General features: G+C 43.6%; 1 protein-coding gene across 4 annotated transcripts in view; it reads left to right on the top strand.

Annotated features, from left to right (window-relative positions):
- MYH11 (myosin heavy chain 11) overlaps positions 1 to 24,432 on the top strand; it is a 113,088-nt gene that overhangs the window by 71,101 nt on the left and 17,555 nt on the right. For all 4 annotated transcript variants that reach the window (XM_075899365.2, XM_006119591.5, XM_075899364.2 and 1 more), the window contains 24 exons: positions 892 to 987; positions 2,856 to 2,974; positions 3,151 to 3,303; positions 4,547 to 4,720; positions 5,306 to 5,479; positions 6,022 to 6,136; positions 7,112 to 7,305; positions 8,658 to 8,779; positions 8,902 to 8,971; positions 9,132 to 9,292; positions 10,173 to 10,281; positions 10,929 to 11,060; positions 11,804 to 12,010; positions 13,211 to 13,348; positions 17,881 to 18,004; positions 18,693 to 18,864; positions 19,978 to 20,190; positions 20,562 to 20,706; positions 20,802 to 21,008; positions 21,741 to 21,845; positions 21,936 to 22,088; positions 22,560 to 22,808; positions 23,110 to 23,322; positions 24,212 to 24,424. In XM_075899365.2, coding sequence (XP_075755480.1) covers positions 892 to 987; positions 2,856 to 2,974; positions 3,151 to 3,303; positions 4,547 to 4,720; positions 5,306 to 5,479; positions 6,022 to 6,136; positions 7,112 to 7,305; positions 8,658 to 8,779; positions 8,902 to 8,971; positions 9,132 to 9,292; positions 10,173 to 10,281; positions 10,929 to 11,060; positions 11,804 to 12,010; positions 13,211 to 13,348; positions 17,881 to 18,004; positions 18,693 to 18,864; positions 19,978 to 20,190; positions 20,562 to 20,706; positions 20,802 to 21,008; positions 21,741 to 21,845; positions 21,936 to 22,088; positions 22,560 to 22,808; positions 23,110 to 23,322; positions 24,212 to 24,424 — 3,758 coding nt within the window. The remainder of the gene's footprint in view (positions 1 to 891; positions 988 to 2,855; positions 2,975 to 3,150; positions 3,304 to 4,546; positions 4,721 to 5,305; positions 5,480 to 6,021; positions 6,137 to 7,111; positions 7,306 to 8,657; positions 8,780 to 8,901; positions 8,972 to 9,131; positions 9,293 to 10,172; positions 10,282 to 10,928; positions 11,061 to 11,803; positions 12,011 to 13,210; positions 13,349 to 17,880; positions 18,005 to 18,692; positions 18,865 to 19,977; positions 20,191 to 20,561; positions 20,707 to 20,801; positions 21,009 to 21,740; positions 21,846 to 21,935; positions 22,089 to 22,559; positions 22,809 to 23,109; positions 23,323 to 24,211; positions 24,425 to 24,432) is intronic.

The raw sequence follows: 24,432 nt of genomic DNA, 5'->3' as shown, positions 1-24,432 counted from the left end.
TCCAGGGAAGCTTTGCAGCCACCAAGGAGGAGAGGAAGCCTTGATCATCATGAACATTAGGGGAGGTGAATCGATGAGAAACGCTCTTCTAAGATACAGTCTGCACTAGTGTTTCTCAGTCCACAGCCCATGAGGCCCAATTAGCACACACAGCAGCTGCTCAGTCCCACATGCCAGAGTCAGGAGTCCTAGCCCCACTCTGAGGAGTGGTGTCTGGGCAGGAAGTGCTGGACATATAGGGTATGTCTAGACTGCATCCGTCTGTCGGCAGAGGGATGCAGATTAGGCAGGTCGACATTGCAAATGAGGCAGGAATTTAAATATCCTGTGCCTAATTTGCATAAAAATGGCCATCTTGTTTTGCCAACTCAGCACTTTGTCGGCAAAAAGCGGCAGTCTAGAGGGGGATCTGTCGAGAAAGAAAGCCTTTTTTGACAGATTCCTTATGCCTCCTGCAAGGAGGTTTACAGAATCTGTCGAAAAAGGCTTTCTTTCTCAACAGATCCCCCTCTAGACTGCCACTTTTTGCTGACATCGGCAAAACGTGGCAGCCATTTTTATGTAAATTAGGCACCGGATATTTAAATCCTTGCCTCATTTGCAATGTCGACCTGCCTAATCTGCATCCCTCTGCCAACAGAGGGATGCAGTCTAGACATACCCATAGATCTGTGGGGAGTTGTGGGGACACTGTGGTTCTCAACCTTGTGGCCCAGGAAACAAGTTGTAGGACACAAATCTGACCCACAATGATAACTAGGCTGAGAACCACTGCTCTACACTATAAAATAGCTCAACGATTCCTGTTGTTGGAAACAGTTATTTTTTGTATATGTCTATTATTTCTCTCATTAGAATTCCTGACATTTTACTTTTTAATTTATTTTACAGCTATGATGAAGGTGGTTTCATCTGTCCTACAGCTCGGTAATATTGTCTTCAAGAAGGAGAGAAATACTGATCAAGCTTCTATGCCTGATGACACTGGTATAATCTTGTCTCTTCAGCATTTAAATTAAATACCATGCATAGCAAAGTAAAGGGACTGTGCCAAAGGTGTGCTCACCTCGAGTGCACTCCCTCATGGTGTGGCGTAGGGTAGCGTAGCAGGTTCCTCTCATCCAGCACCCTCTGCTGACAGCTGCTTCAGCCCTCTGGAGTTCTACCTCTTTTCATGGCTCAGCCTCCAGTCAGTTCACATTCAATCCCACCCTTTCCAGGATAAAAGAGAATCCCACAAAACAATTGTCCAATAACCTTCCCTCTGGTGTCTGACCCCGAGTGCTGGACCCCTTCCCTCAGGGCTCTCTGTGACGGCGCATTGGGGTTTTCCCGTCTCCTGCACCCCCGTAGTGGCACGAACAGACTCCGCCAGCCAGTAGAATAGAGGGAGTTTATTGCTCCTCCAGGATACAGCACAGCACAGATGTAATCTGGTTACAGGAACTGGGGCTAGGATGCCTCAGCCCCCCTTGAGATGGGGGAGACCGGGCCCCTAAATTCCAGCCCCTTTCCCTAGGCTGTCTCCTCCATGATCCCAGACAGAAACTAACCAATTCTCTTCCAGCCCTGCCCCCAGCCAGGGGCGGCATTCCACCTTCCTTTGTTCCTCTCCCTGGGGGGTAGCTGGTCGGACAGGTTGAGAGACCCTTTTTGCATAATGACTCATCCCCTGCCCTGCTGGGCCATGCTGTAGCCAGCAAGGTATCCCCCACTACGTCACACTCTCCAGTGCTCATACCCCTTGTCTCAAGGATATGTGTGTGGGAGGGAAATTCACCACCTTTCCCCAGACACTGGTAGGAGTGCTAATCCCTTCCTCTACCCTGGGTTCCAGATCAGGGCACTGTATTGAGCAGTCAAGTTTTGTTCATTGAGACCCCTTGCTGCCTCTCCCAGTACTATTTCCTACCTTGGTCCCTCTGTAGGCCTCTTTTACCATCTCCAGATTCTGCAACAGGGATGGGAAAATATTGGGCCAGATCTGGACCACCAGGGTTAAACCGTGGCAGGCCTCCACTTTGCCGTATTTACCTGCACCTCTGCAGGTACGGGGATCACAGCTCCTGTTGGCCGCAGATCACCCTTCCGAGCCAATGGGAGCTGCGATTGTCCATACTTGTGGAGGAGCCTGTAAATACAGCAGCAGCAGCCCACCAGGGGCTAACCCTGCTGAACTGCCTCCATTTTATTACTCACCCCTGCTCTAAAATGTTTTTCCACCTCTTATAATGAGCAACACTTCCCAAAGCTTCCTCCCCAGAAGTCCAGTTCCTCCACTTTTTCAAGGTCATTGCAGCAACTTTTGCCACTCCTGTCTTTCCAGTGTCCCTCCTGGCCTCCTCTAGCCTCCTTTCTAGTCCAGGCTTCTTCTCTTTAAAGTAACCACCTGCTCCTCCCTAGCTGGATTTTGACTTTAATTGGGTCTGACCCACCCTCCAGGTACAACCAGGGGTGCTAATTGTGAGCACTCCTATTAACCCTTTCACAGCCATTGTTGAAACATACCCTGTCACAGACCATTAAGTACATGTAATTTTTACCAATCTTCTAGTTTTCATTGTTGGTTTCCAGTGGTGCTTCAACTGTTAAAAAAAGAGATTCTGCACTTTAGAGCAACAAAGTTAACATGCCTCCCATATCTGGTGTCCTTGAGTTCCTAGATGGTTGACCAATGCATATGCTGCTGGTGTTGGAAATGGAACTTATGTAGTCTCTTTTGCATATGTATAAGGAAGATAGTTTTCTGGAATGGACGGATGTGTTCATCACTAGTCATACTGTTACCAAGGATATTTATGGGCCTATCATGAGAAAATCCAATGTGAAACGGAATTTTGTGCTCTTCATTGTAGCTGCACAGAAAGTGTGTCACCTGATGGGTATTAATGTGACAGACTTCACAAGGTCAATCCTAACGCCACGGATCAAAGTGGGACGAGATGTTGTTCAGAAAGCCCAGACTAAAGAGCAGGTATCAATTTGTAATCTCCTTCTCTAACTCTACTAACCTTCTGCTTTAAAAATGGGCAGTGTGGGACGGAAATGGCAGGTCTGTCCTCCACACCCGATATAGAGTCTTATGTGGAAGCTAGCATCTGATTTTGATTTGTTCATTCATTTTTCTTCTTCCCTGCTCTGCTTTAATAGGCAGACTTTGCGATAGAGGCTTTAGCCAAAGCAACATATGAACGTTTGTTCCGTTGGATTCTTAGTCGAGTAAACAAAGCTCTAGATAAAACAAAAAGACAGGGAGCATCTTTCCTGGGGATCCTTGATATTGCTGGATTTGAGATATTTGAGGTATGTACTACTTGGCTCAAGATATGAACATTTTAACTTCCAATCTTTGTGTGTTTTGTTCTGTTGTTTTAGTTAGTCTGAACCTACGCTAGAGAAGAAAGTCGACCTAAGATACGCAACTCCAGCTATGTTGATATATCTAAGCTGGAGTTGATAACTCGTAGCTGGAGTTGCTATCTCTTAGGTCAAATTTCTGCGGTGTCCCCATTGTGGGGGGTTAACAGGAGAAACTAACCTGTTGACTTCCCTTCTCATGATCCAGTGGAACACCAGGGTCAATGGGGGCACTATCAACAGTTGATTTAGTGAGTCCTTACTAGACCTGCTAAATCAACCCCTGAGAGATCTATCTCTGGAGCATTGCTCTCAGAGTAAGTGGAGAGGCGCCCTTACTTTCATTATCTTTTTATTAAAAATCTTAGACCCTGATCCTGCACTGAGAACCAAGTAGGCCACGGTGGGCAATAAAAAAATGGCAGCCTGCAGGGTTAGTCCTTAGCAGGCCACTGCCGCTATGTTTGCCTGCACCTCCACAGGTATTGGAGGATTGCTCTGGTTGGCCACAAATTGCCATTCACAGCCAATGTGAGCAGTGGGAAGTGTTGTGGACCAGGATACCGCTTCCCACCGCTCGCATTGGCCACAAATCTCCATTCACAGCCAATGAGAGTGGCAATCCTTCAATACCTGTGGACGTGCAAATAAACATGGAGATGGGGGCCCACCAGGTACTAATCCTGCAGGCCAGAATTTGCCCACCCCTGAGGTAGACAGACCCTCTGTAACTGCACAGCACCAACAGGCAGGGATCAACCTGCTCTATCATCAGTGGAAGACTGGGGCCTTAAGCAGTGCAGTGGACCTGTGTGGGGAGAGAATATGCTGAACACTATTCTGTGAAATGTGTAAAGAGGCAGCAATTTGGGTACACAGAAACATAAGGAATGCAGTAAATGGATTATAAGCTAGTATTATTTCAGCGATAAAGTGGTACCTACATAAAACAATTGAGAATTACATTGAGTTGAGAAAACAAACTATACCTGGGTAATCTAACTTGTAAGAGTTTAATACAAATTTTCATGTAAAATCAAGATTAGGAAAATAAAATCTACTCCGTTATATTTTAATAATTAATGCTAATGAAAGAACCATAAGATATGCAATTTTATATTACTACCCACATTTCTCTTGTACATACCATTTTAAATGTAATAATTCAGTTCTTTCCTCCCATTTTCAGGTTAATTCTTTTGAGCAATTGTGTATTAATTACACGAATGAGAAACTTCAGCAGCTCTTCAACCACACAATGTTCATATTGGAGCAGGAAGAATATCAGCGGGAGGGCATTGAGTGGAATTTCATTGACTTTGGCCTTGATCTGCAACCTTGCATTGAGCTGATTGAAAGACCAGTAAGATAACATGTCTTTAGATGGGACAACATTGTGTAGGTTGGATTGGTTGGAGGTACTTGTACTGGTTAGACCTCCCTGGTCCAGCAGCCTCGGGACCTCACTGGTCCTGATTGAGGGATTTTTCCAGACCAGGGGAGGTCTTTTCTGACACTGCTACTGCTGAGCCCCTTCCTGCACTCCCCCACCATGGGCTTCCTGGCTCCCCCCACAGCCCAACTGAGATGCTGCCCCTCCCCACACAGCCTAGCTGAGCTATGCGCTAGGCATCCCAACTCACCCCTCCTCCACAGTCTGTTACCCTGCCTGCATAGTGCCAGGCTTCCAGCCCTCCCCCCCCCCCTTTCCTGCAGCAAGCCAGGACACTCTGATCCTGGAACATCCATTGGCTTTCCAGACCATGGATGTTACCAGACCAGAGTCCCAGTTTATAGAGGTGCAACTTGTATCACAGCCCAACAAGAAGCTTGTGTACTGTTAGACTTCTTGGCTCTATTGTTTAATAATGTGATTAATAATAATCTAGAGGAAATTGAACGTTTATTTCCCATTACATAACTGATGTGTCTTATGCTTATGTTGCAGAACAACCCACCTGGTGTCCTGGCTCTCCTGGATGAAGAGTGCTGGTTCCCCAAAGCTACTGACACCTCCTTTGTAGAGAAATTATGTCAAGAGCAAGGCAGTCATCCCAAGTTCCATAAGCCTAAACAACTCAAGGACAAAACTGAGTTCTCCATAATCCACTATGCAGGAAGGGTATTGCACAGGACTAAACTCTTTTATTATACAAAGCTTTTAAACCTTTGATGTTCAATCAGTGAAATATACAGCCATAATGTGAGAGATTGCCAAGAACTAGAATCCAAATACAGAGACTGACTTACGTTAGCTGGAATAAATAAGTGCTTTTATTATTAACATATAGAAAGTGCTCAGAATTAGTCTAATTCTGCCCCTTGCAGCCAATCCTTGGTGAAATCCATTGATTTCAATTTGAACAGAGCTAGCCCAAAGATTATAATTTCTGAAAATCCCACTACTTTGGCCTCTCCATACAAATTCACAAAGATGGTAGAGATCCACTAATGTGGCTATGGCAGCAGGATTGGGGCTTCAAAATATGAGTGTATTAACCTTTAAGAGCCTTGTACCAACACCAATCCATGTAAACAAATCCCATCTACCCAGATATTGGTATTTGGATTGTTGCAGTGCACACATTCCCAGTCAGGATCAGGGCCTTCACTATCAAAATACTTGACTGAGAACAGATTTTTTGTGTGTGATATTTTCTATAGGTTGACTACAATGCAAGTGCCTGGCTCACAAAGAATATGGATCCACTAAATGACAATGTGACTTCTCTGTTAAATCAGTCTTCAGACAAATTTGTGGCAGACCTTTGGAAAGATGGTATGAATCAGAACTCTAACCTATAACATTGTGTAAAGAGCTGAGGCTCGTCCTTTAGAACCTATTCAGGTTTCTTTCTATCCCTTGTTAGGCACAAGGCATTAAAATCCTTCTCCCTAAATGTATTAAATCTTAACACTATACTCCTCAGGGACAGTGTGTTTGGATGGTTTAAGCTCCATGACCTACTTTAAAATGCCATCCAAAAAGATCATGAAAATGAAGATTCAGCATGTGATTGTTATTGAACATGTGACATTGAGCAGCTTATGTTATTTTTACTTCTGAAGAGTGATCATGTACAATCCATATCTCACTGCCACCTCTCAACTGAATGTCCTATGAGCATTGCTAAGGAGATATAATTTAAACTATATTTCACTGGCTCCTGTGAGTATGATTTTATGTTACCTAGCACTTTTTATATTATCTAGCACAAGGAGCAGGAGAAACATATATAAAATGAACAGCACAACCCTAATTTTTCCAAAGTACTTGGAGGATACCCCAAACATTCAGATAATCAGGGGAAGAGACCCAGAAGACTTTGAGGGAGTGAGGTCTACTGTATACAACATTAGAGTGGGAGTCAGGAGGTGTGGCGGGTAGTTTCCCCAATTCTAACTTGCTGAATAATTTTACCTGTCATGGAAGGGTGTTGTAAATTAATATTTGTAGGATAGATGTAAACCCATACGTAAGAGTTAAGTGTTCTATATTAATAGCTGTGCACTCAACAGTACTCTTATCAGTCATCAGTCCCTGACAAGCTGTATTTTCAGCATTGCCACAGAAGTAGTAGACCTTACTAAATATTTAATCTCCTTTGTCTCTATGACTATTGCTAATAAATGTTCTTATAGTACCACAATACACAATTAGATTTTAACAATACGTACAATTATTGCCAGAAGTAATGAAGTTTGAAGACAATCTGTCTGAGAGGTTCCATTCACACTTGCTTTTACATTTCAGTGGACCGCATAGTGGGACTGGACCAGATGGCAAAGATGACAGAAAGTTCACTCCCTAGTGCTTCAAAAACCAAGAAGGGCATGTTCCGTACAGTCGGGCAACTCTATAAAGAGCAACTGACCAAGCTGATGACTACCCTAAGGAATACAAATCCAAACTTTGTCCGTTGTATCATTCCAAATCATGAAAAAAGGGTATGTTTCCAATGCTGAGGTTTCAAAGCCTTGGTATAGGGCCCATTATTCCTGCCAACTTGTAGTAATAATAACAGTGTACTATAGACCAGGATGGGCAAACGTTTTGGCCCGAGGGCCACATCTGGGTAGGGCAATTATTTGGTGAGCCATGAATATAGGACTGAAGGAAGGTGTTGGGAAGTGGGAGGGGGTGTGAGGTCAAGAAGGGGCTCAAGGCAGAGAGTTGGGGTGTGGGAGGGAGCTCAGGACAGGGGGGGAGGGCTAGAGTGAAGAGGATATGGGAGGGGGTTCTAGGCCTGGGGTCAGCGTGTGGGAGGAGTTCGGGCTCCAGTGGGGCCTACAACATTCCCATGACCCACTCCCTGACCAAGACCTACTGCCTGGAAAACACTGATGTAGATGACAGTATTACAGAATCTTAGAAATGTAGGGTTGGAAGGGACCCTGAGAGGTTGTCAAGCCCAGTCCCTATGCTGAAGCAGGACCAAGTAAACCTAGAGCATCCTTGGCATTTTGTCTGACCTGTTCTTAAAACCTCCCACGATGAGTATTTCACAACCTCTCTGGTAAATCTATTCCAGAGCTTAGAAAGCTTAGAAACTCCATTGTAGTTAGAAAATTTTACCGAAATCTCCCTTGCTACAGATACAGCCAATTACTTCTTTCCCTACCTTCAGTGGACAGAGACCAATTGATCCCTGTTCTCTTTATAACAACTCTTAGTACAGCAATGGGCAACCTAGGCTAGTGAGTGGGCTGCATGAGTGGTCCTTTTTCATCTCAGTGGGCCGCTCAGATTGTCATAACCAAGAAGGGTCTGCAGGGACGGGGTAGTTTTGCTAACTCCGCGTGTGTACCTAGAATTTGTGGGGAGGGAGGTGGGAAGTGTTGATTGAACTGTAGCAGCATTTTGATTGGAGGCAGAAGGAGCACCTGGTTCTTACCATCAACGTTGTGTGCAATCAGCATGCACCTCACTTCATGTGCCCTTGCTCTTGTGTGTGTCACTTTACTAATACTGCTGGGAGAAAAAAACGATGTGAATGGAAACCAACGGATCCTGGCAATCCTGCGCATGGGCAATGGTAAACCAAGTGTCTTACTGGCCACATGCAGAATCCCAATGGACTACATACAGCCTATGAGCCACAGGTTGCCCACCTATCTGAAGAGTGTTATCAGCTCCCCCCTCAGTCTTCTTTTCTCAAGACTACACATGCCTATCTTTTTAACCTTTCCTCATAGGCCATTCTTCCATTATAATGTTAAGCCAATAATACACTTTCCAAACTTCTATCTTCATTCCTCATTTATTTTATGCAAAAAGTGAGAATGTCCTCCTTCTGTAGGCTGGCAAACTTGATGCCCATTTAGTGCTGGAGCAGTTACGATGCAATGGTGTCTTGGAAGGGATTCGTATCTGCCGGCAAGGATTCCCCAACAGAATTGTCTTCCAGGAATTCCGTCAGAGGTAAGACACTGAAATAGTCCAAATGCTCTGGACTGCTTAATACACATTCATTTGTGTGGAAACTAAGATTGTGTATGCGCTGAATAATCTGTTTTCTCTTTGTATGCCATCTCTGCTTACAGATATGAAATTCTTGCTGCTAACGCTATCCCTAAGGGATTTATGGATGGGAAACAGGCTTGTATACTGATGGTGAGCAGAACATTTTCAACCAAAACTAATAAAGTCAGGACTATACATTTTACAAGAAAATGGTTAATTTTTCTACAGGGAAAAAATCATTCCTGTGAAAACTATTTGACTGTATTGTAATAACAGAGTCAACAAAACATCCTTGTTTCCCTCCCAATAGATCAAAGCATTAGAACTTGATCCCAACTTGTACAGAATTGGACAAAGTAAAATCTTCTTCAGAACTGGTGTCCTGGCTCATCTGGAAGAGGAAAGAGACCTGAAAATCACAGATGTCATTATTGCTTTCCAGGCTCAAAGTCGAGGATACCTGGCAAGAAAGTAAGACTGCATTGTCAAAAACTCACCAAAGTCTATGGCAATGCATCATGTATAGCATGGTCTGCCGTGATCTGCACTGTAGACTGAGAATTTTTTGTAATGAGGTTGATGGTTATTGTGATATTTTGGGTATTACTGTAATACAGAGGTGTCAGGTGCAGTACATATACATAAGAAGACATAGTTGTTCCTCCCCTCCCCCCCAATAATCTAATTAGATCAATTACATAGAGTAGAAGTACTTCATCTACTTAAGACTGTGAACTGTAAGGACAGTCTTTGTTCTGTGTTTGTATGATACAAATGGGGAAGCTAGAGATAAATACAGCTGCTGCTATCTGTAAAGTGTTAAACTCCATTGATACAGAGCTTGGACCTGAAACATTGGACACTTGAGTCAGACCTCTAATTAATTTGGAACCAACTAAGCACTCGAAGAGTTAAAAGCCCATTTTTAAAATATGAACGGTAAAGGCTCTTCCCTTGGGCCCTGCGATAAGTCCCTCAGACAAATGTAAATATGTTATGATGAAATAAATGATGGTCCTGAATAAAAGCCTAGATCTGAACCCCCTACATACCCAGCTTCTGGAGACATCCATCCTCAGATCTGCATTTTGTGGCTGAATCCCATATCTACAATTAAACCATCTAAAAGCAGCAGAATAAAATATTGAAAAGACAAACCAAACTGCTGCCTTTCCTGTGAGTACCACAAATGATCATATACCTTACATGGGAGGAGAGTTTGCACCAGACACCCCAAACTTGCACACAGAATCACCACATTCGTGCACTTTGTTTGAAATGTATCATGCAGACAACTTGTGCTCATGCCTATTAGGTGATTTGAAGGAAGTTGCTTTGTATGTAATTATAGGGCCTTTGCTAAGCGGCAGCAGCAGCTCACAGCAATGAGGGTCATTCAGAGAAACTGTTCTGCTTACCTGAAGCTAAGGAACTGGCAATGGTGGAGACTCTTCACTAAAGTAAGTGATTGACAGCCCGTGAATTTCTCTTCAGCCTTCCATATGAGACAGATGGTCTAGGATTCTAAGCCATGTTAGGAGGAAGGACTTTTACTGACCTATAGGGCCTGCTCCAAAGTCCATAGCAATCAATGAAAGAGCCCCATTGATTTCAGAGTGTGTAGGATTAGCCCCATAGTCAGAAAAGTGTTGAGCACATTCTGAAATGTTATTAGAAGTATGGGTCACTCTGTCTTTATTCAGAGGATGAAAATCCACCACTCAAAATGTACCACACAAGAAAAGTTAGCATGTTTAGATCTTTAATCTCATGTTCGAAGTTGATATGAGTTAATGAAGAGATACCCTGCATCATAACCACCCCCCATCGAATCTTCTTGTAATTGTCCTCCTTCATGAGCCGTCTCCTCAGAGAGTCAAAAGTCTGACATGGCCTGAAGAATAAAATAGCTTTTTTCACAGAGAAGTGGCCTTTTAAGCATATCACTGAAGCCCCAGGGTGTGGGGAAGCTTGGATGCAAGGGACTGTGCTATAGTTCTCTACTACCAAAAAGTTCATCAGTAGAGTTGTCAGTCTGGCACTCTTGACAACTATTGCATCACTAAAATAAATATTGAAAAGGAACATCTGTACTTGGTTTTTCCAGGTGAAACCATTGTTACAAGTCACCCGCCAAGAGGAAGAAATGCAAGCCAAAGATGAGGAGCTACAGAGAACGAAGGAAAGACAACAAAAAGCAGAGTGTGAATTGAAGGAATTGGAGCTGAAACATAATCAGGTGATATACAGTTCTGGACTGCTGGAAATGTTATCAATGATTTTATTCTTAGAACCTCATTATGTTACAAAACACCAGCAAAAGGATCTGTTCTCCTTGTGTATCCTCTTAATGTCAATGGACCTGAACCAAAGCACATTGCAATCCACTGACAGACTTCAAGAGTCTGTACCTCTAGTTCTTCTGTCAGTGTAATAATCTCTATTCAGTGGCAGTCTGGGAGAACCATGGAATCACAGAAGTGCAGGAGATCATCTTGTCCAGCCTGCTGCACTGAGGCAGGACCAAGTAAACCTAGGCCATCCCTGGCAGGTGTTTGTTAAACTGTTCTTAAAAAGCTCCACTCATGGGAATTTCACAACTTACCTTGGAAACTTATTCTAGAGTTTATCTACTGTAATTAGAAAGTTTCTCTTAATATCAAACTTAAATCTTTCTTGCTGCAAATTAACCCAATTACTTTGTCTCCTACCTTCAGTGGACATGGAAAATGATCAGTCATCGTTCTCTTTATAAGAGCCCTTAACATATGTGACTTAACAGATCCCCGCTCAGTTATCCTTTCTCAATAGGTTACAGGCTCAAGTTTTAAAACATTTCTCCATAGGTCAAGTTTGCTAAACTTTTTATCATTCTGGTTGCTCTCCTCCGGGCAACCTCCATGTATTTGTCATTTCTTAAAGAAATGCTGTACCGAGTAACTTGTGATCCGAGTTTTAAGTGCCTATCATTTATCTGCATAGCTATATGAAGAAAAGAATCTCCTTCAGGAGCAGCTTCAGGCTGAGACTGAACTGTACGCAGAAGCTGAAGAGTTGAGAGTCCGTCTATCTGCTAAGAAGCAAGAGTTGGAGGAGATCCTGCATGAAATGGAGGCCAGGATTGAAGAAGAGGAGGATCGCAGTCACCAGTTGCAAACAGAAAAGAAAAAGATGCAACAACAAATGCTGGTACTGTAACCTATGCACAGCTCACACAATTGCACCTAGCTCGCAAAATTGGCAACTACTGATCATATGAAAGCAGCTGCTTTATTTCTATACTACAGTAGGGACGCTTTTCTGCTATTTTCCCCTCCACATTATTTTTTATAGTAGATAGGCATGTTCTTTCCCAATCCTAATTTAAAATGTTTAAAGATTTTCTTTTCTAAATAGCTAGATTACTAAATCTTCTCTTCTGCATTGCCACAACCTTTCTTAAAATTAGCAAAGCTTTTAATATACCAGTATAAGTTTGGGCAGGCCTGAAACAGGTCATGTAGTACACAGTGGTTCCCAAACTTTTTTATATCAGGGACTGACAAACCCATTCACAAACTTCTGATGGACCCTCAACATTTTATTTGCATATTTGCATATTCACTGTTTGGACATTTGTCCAAACAATGAATATGCAAATATGCAAATAAAATGTTTCTGGTTCACCAAAATATGTACCCCAGCTCCAGGCCTCTCATACACTCCAACCTTGACTCCTGCCTCCACCCCATATTATGTAATTCATCCCCAGCTACCTGAGCAGCTGCCTACTGGGTGGAACGGGTCCTGGGCCCCCCCACCACTTGGCCACCGCAGGCTCCAGCTCCTCTGCCACAGAGCCGTGGAAGAGCCCAGCCCCCATGCAGGTGCAGGTCCCAGCCTCCTTGCCATGCGGGAACAGCAGGCCCCAGCCCTTCCCACTGGAGCAAGTCCCGGCCCCCCTGCCATGCGGCTGCAGCAGGCCCCAGCACACCCACCAAGCAACAGGTCCCAGCCATGCCCCAACCACATGGCCATGGCAGGTCCCAGCCTCCTACTAGAGCAGGCCCTAGCCACCCATCACGCGGCCTCAGCTGGCCCCCCAGCACCGCAGCCTCTCTCCGTGCAGCCCCGCTAGCCAGGCCACATAGTAGCTGCCGGAGCTGGAGCCAGTAGGGACTGCCTCACCACGGCCCTGGCTCCAGCCACCCCACTCACCCCACTGCTGCATGGGGAAGAGGACAGATGGAGAACCCCAGTGGGCAGGTCTAATCAAAAGCTGAGAGCTTGGCCTAGCAATGTGCTGCCACGCCATGGACCGACGGTTGGGAACCGCTGATGTAGTACATTCATTTCTAGAGTTCATTTGTTTTTTGGGGGGGGTTGGGGTGTTTCTCCAAAAAAAAAAAGGATCTTGAGGACCAGCTGGAAGAAGAAGAAGCTGCCAGGCAAAAACTACAACTTGAGAAAGTAACAGCAGAGGCCAAGATAAAGAAAATGGAAGATGACATTCTCATAATGGATGATCAGAACAACAAGCTGACCAAGGTCAGTGTTGTAGGCCCAGTTATCTACTTAGCGCAGAATCAATGTACGATGAAAATATCTTCACCTCCTATTGTAACAATGATCCTTAGCACTTCATCAGGGGGCTGAAAGACCTGCTTACCCCTGGGCATGGTGGGAGGGGCTGGCTCTGCGTTCTGAGGAGGTGTGGAGCCTTAGGCAGAAGAGTCAGGGCTGAGGGCAGCCAGTCCCACATGCCACATGAAGTGTGCTGTAGTAGCCACCTTCACTGCCCAGCCAGCCCTGAGAACTTGGCTCTCTGGAGGCAATTTAAAGAGCCTGGGGGCTCTGGCTGCAAGCCCCAGGCCTTTCTGAATCACCGGGCCCCAGGGCAATTGCCTCTTCTCCCTTCCCCCACCTCATTGGCAGGGACTGCACTTCGTAGTCACATAGCTAACAGGCCATAAGCTCTTTGGCTGTGTCTACACTGGCATGAATTTCCGGAAATGCTTAAAACGGAATACTATTCCGTTTTCAGTTTTTCCGGAAAAGGAGCGTCTACATTGGCAGGCTGCTTTTCCGGAAAAGCCCTTTTTCCGGAAAAGCGTCTGTGGCCAATGTAGACGCGCTTTTCCGGAAAAGAGCCCCGATCATCATTTTCGCGGCTTTTTTCCAGAAAAGACTACTGGGCTGTCTACACTGGCCCTTTTCCGGAACAGTGTTCCGGAATAAGGACTTATGCCCGAGTGGGAACAGAATAGTTTTTCTGGAATAGCGGCTGATTTTGTACAGTAGGGCATCGTTGCTTTTCCGGAAATTCAAGGGCCAGTGTAGACAGCTCGCAGCTTATTCCAGAAAAGCGGCTGATTTTCCGGAATAAGTGGCCCAGTATAGACATAGCCTTTGTGTCTGGAATGGACTGGTGACAACCTTACCATGTTTATCCTAGACAATTTAAAACCTTATTAAATATCCACATTTTGTTGATTTTTTTGAGTCCTCTCATAGTAAAAATAGTTCCAAGCAAAAATCCTCATAGCAGTGAAGCAAGATCAGTGGAAACATTCCATATTAAACCTAGAAAGAGCAGACAGCTCCCCCTATGCACAAACCTAACTAATTCCTTTTAACTTGTAAAATTGTACATAATCATCTAATAGCCCCCAGCTTGCCTCGATCTGGCGCCACAGTTCTCAGGGCTCCCCTACAGCATTGGGGAGCCTATGCTAGCACTCCAGCTCCTCCACCATCCTGCTGCGGATTTGGAGCACACAAGATCTAATAGCCTGGGCCTTCTTAGGCTCCTCTGTTGTGCCAAGGGAATGTGAGAGTGTCTTTCTCCTTGGTTGGGGCCATGTCACATTTTTGGGTTAGGATTTTTTTTTTTTGGCTTATATGCTTATATACTGATTCTTCTATGGGTCAGTGGCCCCCAACCCAAAAAAGGTTCCCCACCCCTGAACTGTTGTTTAAAATATATTACTGCTACTTCTTGATGGATGTATGTTCCACTTGTTTTCCAAAATAACTGAATACTAGAGCTAAGACAATTGTGCAGTAAACTTTGCTAAAGGATGTATATTTCTCCCACTCTGGGATAACTGATATAACTTCTTATGCATGAAACTAGGGATGTAGGCTGAAGCTCAGCACTTCACGTACCATTTATCTCCTATTTTGAGGGCTTTAATTAAACATAGGCCTTGTGCTAATCCTCTGGATGGGGAAATTTCCCCCAAAAACTCTAAGGCCATGATTCATAAACATATGGGCTACGTCTACATTGGCACCCTTTTCCGGAAATGCTTAAAACGGAACAGTTTTCCGTTATAAGTATTTCCAGAAAAAGCGCGTCTACATTGGCAGGATGCTTTTCCGGAAAAGCACTTTTTCCAGAAAAGCGTCCATGGCCAATGTAGACGCGCTTTTCCGCAAAAAAGCACCAATGGTCATTTTCGTGATCGGGGCTTTTTTGCGGAAAAGATTACTGTGCTGTCTACACTGGCCCTTTTCTGGAACAGTTTTTCTGGAAAAGGACTTTTGCCTGAACGGGAACAGCATAGTTTTTCCGGAAAAAAACTGACAATTTTACAGTAGATCGTCATTGCTTTTCCGGAAAAGCAAGCAAACAGTGTAGACAACTGGCAAGTTATTCCGGAAAAGCGGTTGTTTTTCCGGAATAAGTGGCCCAGTGTAGACACAGCCATGAAGTATGCACATGTTAAAATGCTATCCTGAATCGGAGACCAAGTGCTTATTAGTCATCTCAGAGTGGATACAAAGAACCTAATAGTCCAGTTAATCTCATAGGGTCAGGGCCAGCTCAAAATATTTTGGCACCTTAGGTGGGGAGCTCAAATGATGCCCCCATGCTGCATTGCTTGGGCCAAAACTTTGAAAGGTCTCAATTCTGCCTTGTTCCTGTTCTACTCCTCTCATCATACTGCAGAGAGAATACATATGCACCAGCAGTAGACAATTTTCTATACTCTGGGTCCTAATGGTGCCCCTCCCGCTCCTCAGAGTCTGGCACCTGAGGCGGCCGCCTCAGTTCACCTCATGGTAAGGCCAGCCCTGTATAGGGTATAGCTACACTATTGTATAAGGTTGAATTAAGATACGCAACTTCAGTACGATAATTGCATAGCTGAAGCTGGAGTACCTTAACTTGACTTTTGGCGCTGTCCACACTGCAGGAAGTCAAAGGAAGAATATTCTTCCTTCGAATTCCCTTACTCTTGATGGAAGCAGAACTACCGGCATCAACTGGAGTGCCTCTCTAAGTTCGAATTAGCATGTCTCCACTAGACCTGCTCTCTCAAACCCTGGAAGATCAGGGCAGCAGCTTTGATTTTCTCTTTAATGTAGACATACCCATAGAAAGCATCCACCAGTTTCTACTTCCTCTCTAAGGGTATGTCTACACTACAGCACTATTTCAAATTAACTTAATTCGAAATAGTTAATTCAAATTAAGCTAAATTGAAATAACACATCTAGACACAAAAACTATTTCAAAACAGCGTTTTACTATTTCAAAATAGCATGTCCACACTGAGTGGACCCTGAACCGAAGTTAAGGCTGGCCGGAACCAGTGCTGGCATGGCATCAGGTTAGGACTTGAGTGTGTGGGACTGCTGCCTGAGGCTAACTGAGCTCCTTGCTTAAAGGGACCCGACCCCCCACCCCAGACAGATAGTTCTCAGGGTTCCTTGCTTGCTTGTCTACCTCAATGAGGGACAGCAAAGCAGTCCTGTCTTGGAGTGCCCTGAGTGCCCGTACTCGGGACACCACAGCACTCAGCTACACCCCTGGGCACCCCGATGTGTCTCATGGGGTCATTGGCATCAGCCCGGCTGCACTTGCTGCAGGCTGCCATTCAAGGGTCTATCAGGGAGCTGTCAGGATCCAGGAGGCTCTGAGGGAGAGTGTCCACCACAAGGAGCCCTCAGAGCCTCCCTAGTCCTCCCCACCGGGGGCTCGTGCCTCATTCCTCCCTCATGTCCTTCCACTTACCCCTCCCTAGCCCCCCTTCCTGATGTCAAATAAAAGACACGTATGTTCAAAAATAGAAACTAAGTTTATTGAACAAAACTGGGGGGGGGGGGGGGGAGAGATGAGCCTCTGGAGAGACTGGGAAGAGAAGGTGGGAGGGGGAAGAGAGAAGGTGGGAGAGGGGAGGGGGAAACCTGGGAGGAGGGAGCTGAAAGGGGGAAGCAAGGGGAAGAAGGGGGAGGGGAAGCTCAGGGCTCAGGTTTAGGGGTCTCGCTGGACCAACCTGACTTTCATGCAAACCTGCTTCTGGGTTCTCATGTGGCCTTTGGTGGCCAGACTGGCAGCTATCCTACCATAGACAGCCGTGTTCCTCCATCTAGGGCTAAGATCATGGAAGTTGGGGTAATCCCCCCCACACCTGAATAAGCTCCATGATCTCCACCCTGGAACGGGAAGGCACCTGCCTTCTCCAGCCCCTGTCAGGCTCCTAGGAGCTGGCAGACTGCTCCCGGGGAGCGGTGGAGGGCTGGCTGCCAGAGGCTTGCTGGCTCATGTTTTGGGGCTACTGGATCAGGGGCCCTGCTGGCTCTGGACTGGCAGGCTTGGAGCTGGCACAGGCACTGTGGCCATGGTCTACCCCTTTAATGGCTCCAGGGCTGGAGGAGAGGAGAGTAAGTTTTCCTGGTTGTGCCCAGAGTGGCCACCAGGGCTCCCTGGGAAGGGCTAGAGGCCCCCTATTTCGAATTAAGTGACTACACAGCACTTATTTCGAATTAGCTATTTTGAATTAGACGTTATTCCTTGTAGAATGAGATTTACTTAATTCAAAATAAGTGCTCCGCTATTTTGAATTAATTTCGAAATAGCGGTTTGTATGTGTAGACAACTATTACAGTTAATTCGAAATAAGGGCTCTTATTTCAAATTAGCTCTGTAGTGTAGACATACCCTAAGTGCTGCATGACACCGTCAGGAAACGTGGCATTCAGAAAGACTAATTTATTTTTTAGCATGTACATTGGCATTTCATGAGCACAAATAATATATATTCAAACTATACATGAAAACTTTTCTTAAGGAAAGAAAACTTCTTGAAGAGAGAATAAGTGATTTAACAACAAATCTTGCAGAAGAAGAAGAAAAAGCCAAAAATCTTACAAAGCTGAAAAACAAACATGAATCAATGATTTCAGAACTGGAAGGTAATGTAAACCAAAGGTGGTTTTTTTATCTATTGTTCATTTGACATGCATTTTAAAAAACTCCATTTACCATGTAAGTTTTCTGAAATGCTGGAACAAGAAATTTTATAGTAATTACCAAGTAAATTTTATTTTTAATGACAGTCATGGAGTCCCAATAGGCACAAATATAATTTTAATTGTTTTGTGTGAGTGTTTTCCACATTTTATTTTAAATGTCATTTGTCAGATTCAGTATTCCAGGGCCAATTAGAACCAAGTATTACAATATTTATTAGAAACATAGGCTTTCATTTCTTACAATTTTTTTAATCCAAGCCAGTCAAAGGCAAAGAAAAGAACAATTTCATTTGTGTTTCTTGGAGAATGAATCCAACCTACAAAAACCATGGGATGGGAAAAATGCAGCGGCAGAACAGAGGTCCCTATTTGGTTATAAAATCAGCACAAGAAAGAAAACATGGGAAAAGCAGTGCTCCACAGTATGGATGGACAGAAATTGAAATTCATGTGCCGGTAGCAAGTCGCTAACGCATCAGTACGAAAAGAAATTTACGACTTGTAATTCTGTGTGTAATTCCAATGGTTTTACTCTCTGCTTTTCCATGTATATGTACCTCTGTTCAAGGTCCCTTTGGGAATTTCTTGGGCTGACTCACTCTCCTGACAAGAATCCTTATTTTTTCAGTGCGACTAAAGAAAGAAGAGAAGAGCAGACAAGAACTGGAGAAAACGAAGAGGAAGCTGGAGGGAGATGCCAGTGACCTGCATGAGCAGATTGCAGACCTGCAGGCGCAGATTGCTGAACTAAAGATGCAGCTGGCCAAAAAGGAGGAAGAGCTGCAGGCTGCTCTTGCCAGGTACCCAACACCTACCCACAGAAGGGCCTGAGCTGAACCTCCAGATCTGGACATGGAGAAACCCATCCCTGAACACACACATCCAGCCCCATCCTACACTTTGAGGCAGTTCAGCTCTGAATCAGATCTCTGTACTCTGAGCCCACTGATGGTCCTCCCCCTTCTCTAAACCTAGCATGCTAAAAATTAATTGCATTGGTGATTAAAATTGATTTATATCTAGACTTCTGAGACATCTCTTCTTCCTAGTGGTCATTACTCCTTTTGGGTGCCACCATATCACAGATGAGAAGCAAAAAGTGCAGGTTACAGACAAAATATACTGCAAATTATTGCACGTTTGCCACTGATCCTAAACCATTAAAATGAATAAGGAAGGTTTCCAAAGACTTAAATAGGCCACAGGCCATGTGAAATGTCAGTCCTAGACCTGACCATGAAGCCCCCATGAAGCAGCAAGATCCTTCTATACATCAATATCTTCTGGGATACTGTCTCTCCATATAGATGCAACAATCATTTTCCCTTCATTTCCCTTCATATCTTTTTCCTACATTGGGGGCCCAGTTTCTTACATGTACAACAGTTGAGAAAGCCTTATTCTGCAGATACCAGTGATCCTCCCAATTGTCTATGTCATCCAAGAGATGAAGACTTCACCTCTACTTTGGTCATTCTCTCTCTCAACTGGTTAGGTCTGTCTGTGCAATGAGCTAAACACGGAGCCTAGCACATACTCTCAAACATATATTTAGGATGGGATTTTCAAAAACTCTGGGAGTTGGCCTAATTCTGTTCACACTAAGGCCAATGATAAAACCCCTATATATTTCAAAAGGAGCAAAAATTAGGTCATTCAGAAAACCACCTTTAAATGCACAGTTCATGTTATACTTACATAAGTTATCATGTTACTTTATATATTATCTGACATGGATTAATTATACCTCCTAGTAACATTAAAACAACCACAGCATGAATTCATTTAGGATATTTAGATTGAAGTCACCAGCTCCCAACAACTCCACACACTTTGTAACTAGCTGCTAAGAGTTAGTACCAAGGAGTCAGATGAACATTTTTTATATTTACCTTACTTTTTTTTTTGTCCAGGCTTGAAGACGAAATAGCTCAGAAGAATAATGCCCTCAAAAAAATCCGAGAGCTGGAAGGTCACATCTCTGATCTCCAGGAAGACTTGGATTCTGAGAGAGCAGCAAGAAACAAAGCAGAAAAACAAAAGCGAGACCTGAGTGAAGAGCTGGAGGCCCTGAAAACAGAGCTTGAAGATACCTTGGATAGCACAGCTACACAACAGGAACTCAGGTATAAAGATCTAGCACGTGGTAGAAAAATAAACGTAGCTAAAAACTCACTATAAAACACACACAATCAGAAAGCACTATTTCAGTAAATATCGTATAAGACTTATCTAGTGAGCTGCACATCTGGAACAATGTGAGCTCTAAGGACAAGCCCTAGTGCAAATGACTCTTGGATTCTTACCTGGGCTGTGACATTGTTACCCTGCACAGAACTGGACACACAACTTACTTAGATCGTCATTTTAAGGGGCTACTATAAAAGTGCTGCTGTTGACGGTATTATTTATTATCGCACAGCTGTGCAATAACACGATTTTCTCTGCGATTGGATTGTCTGCTAGCAGTTCCATTCATGAGTGCATTGCTTTCCAGAGCGAAGCGGGAACAGGAGGTCACAGTGCTGAAGAGAGCTCTGGAGGAAGAAACTCAAACTCATGAAGCCCAGGTCCAGGAGATGAGGCAAAAGCATACGCAGGCTGTGGAAGAGCTCACGGAGCAGCTGGAGCAATTTAAACGGGTAAATGGAAAACCAGTACCTGGACAATGGGTTTATCTATTAGACATTGTGGAGTTCTTTTGCTCAATGTATTTTTCTTTGCCTTACGCATTCAGGCCAAAGCGAACTTGGACAAGACCAAGCAGACACTAGAGAAAGAAAATGCTGACCTGAGTACTGAAATCAGGTCACTAAATCAGGCCAAACAAGAGGTGGAGCACAAAAAGAAGAAACTGGAAGTACAGCTTCAGGAGCTACAATCCAAATACACTGATGGAGAACGCGTCCGGGTGGAACTCAATGAAAAAGTCCATAAGTTACAGGTAAGAAATACCTTCTTCGGTGACCTGAGAGGCTCAGTAGGCTAATTAGTGACTGGCATACTCGGAGTCCTACATAGTGGTGTTGCTAGTACAGACCATTATTCACTTCTTACTAAATGCCCATTCCCAAGAACTGTTAACTTCTCAAGTGCAGGGCAGGAAGGGGTGCGGAATTTTCTTAGCGTGTTATGTAGTAAAAACCTGTGGAAACACAATATAGTTTTGAAAACCAACATTTCAGAATCAATTCCTTTGTTACGAGTTGCATTCCATTGGATATAGCTTGGGAGTCAGCTTGGGAGTCTGACAGAGAGATTGTGGCACAAAAGCGAGGCATCCTTTGCATGGAGCTGTTCTCAGCAATACTGGACAAAGGGAAGTCCAATAAAGCTGCCTGTGACAGAATTCCCAGAAACCTCCCCCCCAAACATGTCTGACAGTTGTACATTGGTTCCATAGCCCTGAAATCTCACAAACTCTCTCAGTAAAACTGTGGCAATATCTAGTGTTCTGACATTATTTTTGCCATCTTGAGTTGCACCTGAACTGGAAAATAGGCTTCTTGTAGGGTTCTAGATGTGATTCAGAAGCACAGGAGCTAGTTGTCCCCTGGCGTTGAATTACAAACTGTACTTCAAGAGTCCATTCTGGTCCTGCCTCGAATATAGTTGAGAAAGAGCAAATAGAAGCTCTACAAAATGACTGAAACAATTCAATGTGATTTCTCTTTAGGTTGAAATTGAAAATGTTACCGGTCTGCTCAGTGAAGCAGAAACCAAGACAATCAAACTCACTAAGGATGTTGCAAGCTTGGGATCTCAGCTACAGGATACACAGGTAGGCCTCCCATCAGTATAACCTTACCTGTATAAAACATTCTGAAAAATAACTGAAAATGACCATGTTTGGTTATGATGCTCTCTGTAGGAGCTGCTTCAGGAAGAAACTCGGCAGAAACTAAATGTAACTACCAAGTTTCGCCAGCTAGAAGAGGAAAATCACAGCCTGCAAGAACAGTTGGAGGAAGAAGCAGAAGCAAAACAAAACCTAGAGCGACATATTTCGACGTTGACAATACAGGTACAGTGGCACAGTTAAAACCTTAGCTCTGGTGCTGAGTCTTTACAATAGGTCCACAGAGTTCAGATCTGCAGTTATTCTTGTACGTTTGCCAACGAACTATTGTTGCTAGAACAGAAGCAACAAGTGTGTGAGCTGTAGGCCAACTGTAGCCTGTGGAATTCTACAAGGCAGGCAATAGCCACCCTCTTCTTTAATGCATTGAAGAGTGTGACCACAGCACTACTGGCTACCCCTGAGTGCAAGATCACTCACCTCAAGATGGAGTCTGGAGCAATGGGCCTAGTAGGCTGCCTCATGGTGTTGAAGATGAATGATTGTTATCAGTTTCAGTTATCAGTACACCTAACTGAGTGAGTTAGGTGTACACCACTCGTTTCGTTGAATGATGTCATATGCAGCCCTCTGTTGTACAAAATTAGAATGCCTGTGCTATAAAGACTTGTTTCATTGCTTGAATTCAAATTTCAGCTTTCTGACTCAAAGAAGAAGCTACAAGAATATGTCAGCACAATAGAGAGTATGGAGGAAGGCAAAAAGAAATTCCAGAAGGAAATTGAAGGGCTCACGCAGCAGTTTGAGGAAAAAGCTGCTTCTTATGACAAACTGGAAAAAACCAAGAACAGACTCCAGCAGGAGCTGGATGATCTGGTAATGGACTTGGACAACCAACGTCAGCTGGTCTCCAATCTGGAGAAAAAGCAGAAGAAGTTTGATCAGGTATGATTAATTCCCTTTATGTTATAACCTAACTCTGCTGGGAGTCACAGGTGGAGAGAGTAAGTTGTTGGATGAGAATTAGCATTGTTATAAAAAAATTGAGGTTAAGTTTTTTATGAAGTGGTTATTTGTGCAGTGGTTATTTGTGTATCTTCATATGTTCATCAGAATGCAGGGACCTTTCTCTGTAGTCAATAATAATTGACAAGACTAATGCAATGGAAAACCCTACATTTAATTGTTTTCTGTATTAATAGAATGAGTGTGTTCAAACTGAGAATTTTATGTTATTGATTTATAGATGCTAGCTGAAGAGAAAACCATCTCTTCTAAATATGCAGATGAAAGGGACAAAGCAGAAGCTGAAGCTAGAGAAAAAGAAACAAAGGCTTTGTCATTGGCCCGAGCTCTTGAGGAAGCATTGGAAGCCAAAGAAGAACTGGAGAGAACCAACAAATTGTTGAAAGCTGAAATGGAAGATCTAGTTAGCTCCAAGGATGATGTAGGCAAGAATGTAAGTCTCACAAAATATATCCTGTATAACTATTCCAAGGATAAACACTTAAATTAAGAGTGAATAACACAACAATCTACATTTTCAGTGTGAAGAGTTCTTCAGAGTATAAAATCCATTCAACAATGTCAGGAGCTTTACGCAGAATTCCGTGAGCAATTCCACGTGCATCCAGTCCTATAAGAGTCTCGGCAATGAATTATGCTTACAAGCTTTCTTTAGTCTTGACTTTACTGATCAACAGCAAGTTATTGATCTTGAAGAGGATTATTTGCTTCCTTTCTTAAAGAAGATAAAATTAAATCAGAGATTGAAAAGTATTTGCTAGCCCACTAAGCAACTTCCAGGCTGTAAAATCAGTAAATCTGAATTTATTAAGTAGTTTTGATCTTGCTAACAGTTACCACTATAGCTAAAAGAAATTTCCACAGCTGACTTGACAGAGTAAAATTGCGACAGGACATCTGAGACATGTCTGTATTTGATCGTAGAGTTTAAGAAGGAAATAAAATTAGAAGGAGCCCCGCTAACTTAATTTGAAAGGGGATATTGCTTCCTGTTTCTTCTTCTAATGGCATGATCACTTCACTACCGCAAAAGTGGTGTTTCTACAATTGTAGGTGTTTAGACTAAAAAAAAATTCTGTGATAACATTTGGTATGCAGGACCTCAGTCTATGAATAAGATGAATTTTGCCCTTTAAAATAGATTTATAAGAGTATAAAATACTAGTTTGCCACTTCTTGGCGTGTGCTCTTGAAACTTAATCTATTCTCTTGCCACAGTTCAGACATTCCAATTGGTTGCATGCTAAATGCAGAACGATCTCATTCCAGCAATATATCTTTTTAGATTGCAATCATTCTATTGATTTGTCATTGCATGAAAGGTCCATGATTTGGAGAAATCCAAACGTGCCCTGGAACAACAAGTGGAGGAGATGAAGACACAATTAGAGGAGCTGGAGGATGAGCTGCAGGCTACTGAAGATGCCAAGCTTAGACTGGAGGTTAACATGCAGGCCCTAAAAGGACAGTTTGAAAGAGACTTGCAAGCCCGAGATGAACAAAATGAGGAGAAGAAGAGACAGCTGCTTAAACAGGTACAATT

The sequence above is a fragment of the Pelodiscus sinensis genome, chromosome 15, assembly GCF_052426305.1.
Source record: "Pelodiscus sinensis isolate ZL-2025 chromosome 15, ASM5242630v1, whole genome shotgun sequence".
Classification (NCBI taxonomy): domain Eukaryota; kingdom Metazoa; phylum Chordata; order Testudines; family Trionychidae; genus Pelodiscus; species Pelodiscus sinensis.
The sequence above is the reverse complement of the archived record's forward strand: the minus strand, read 5'-3'. Positions and strand labels throughout refer to the sequence as shown.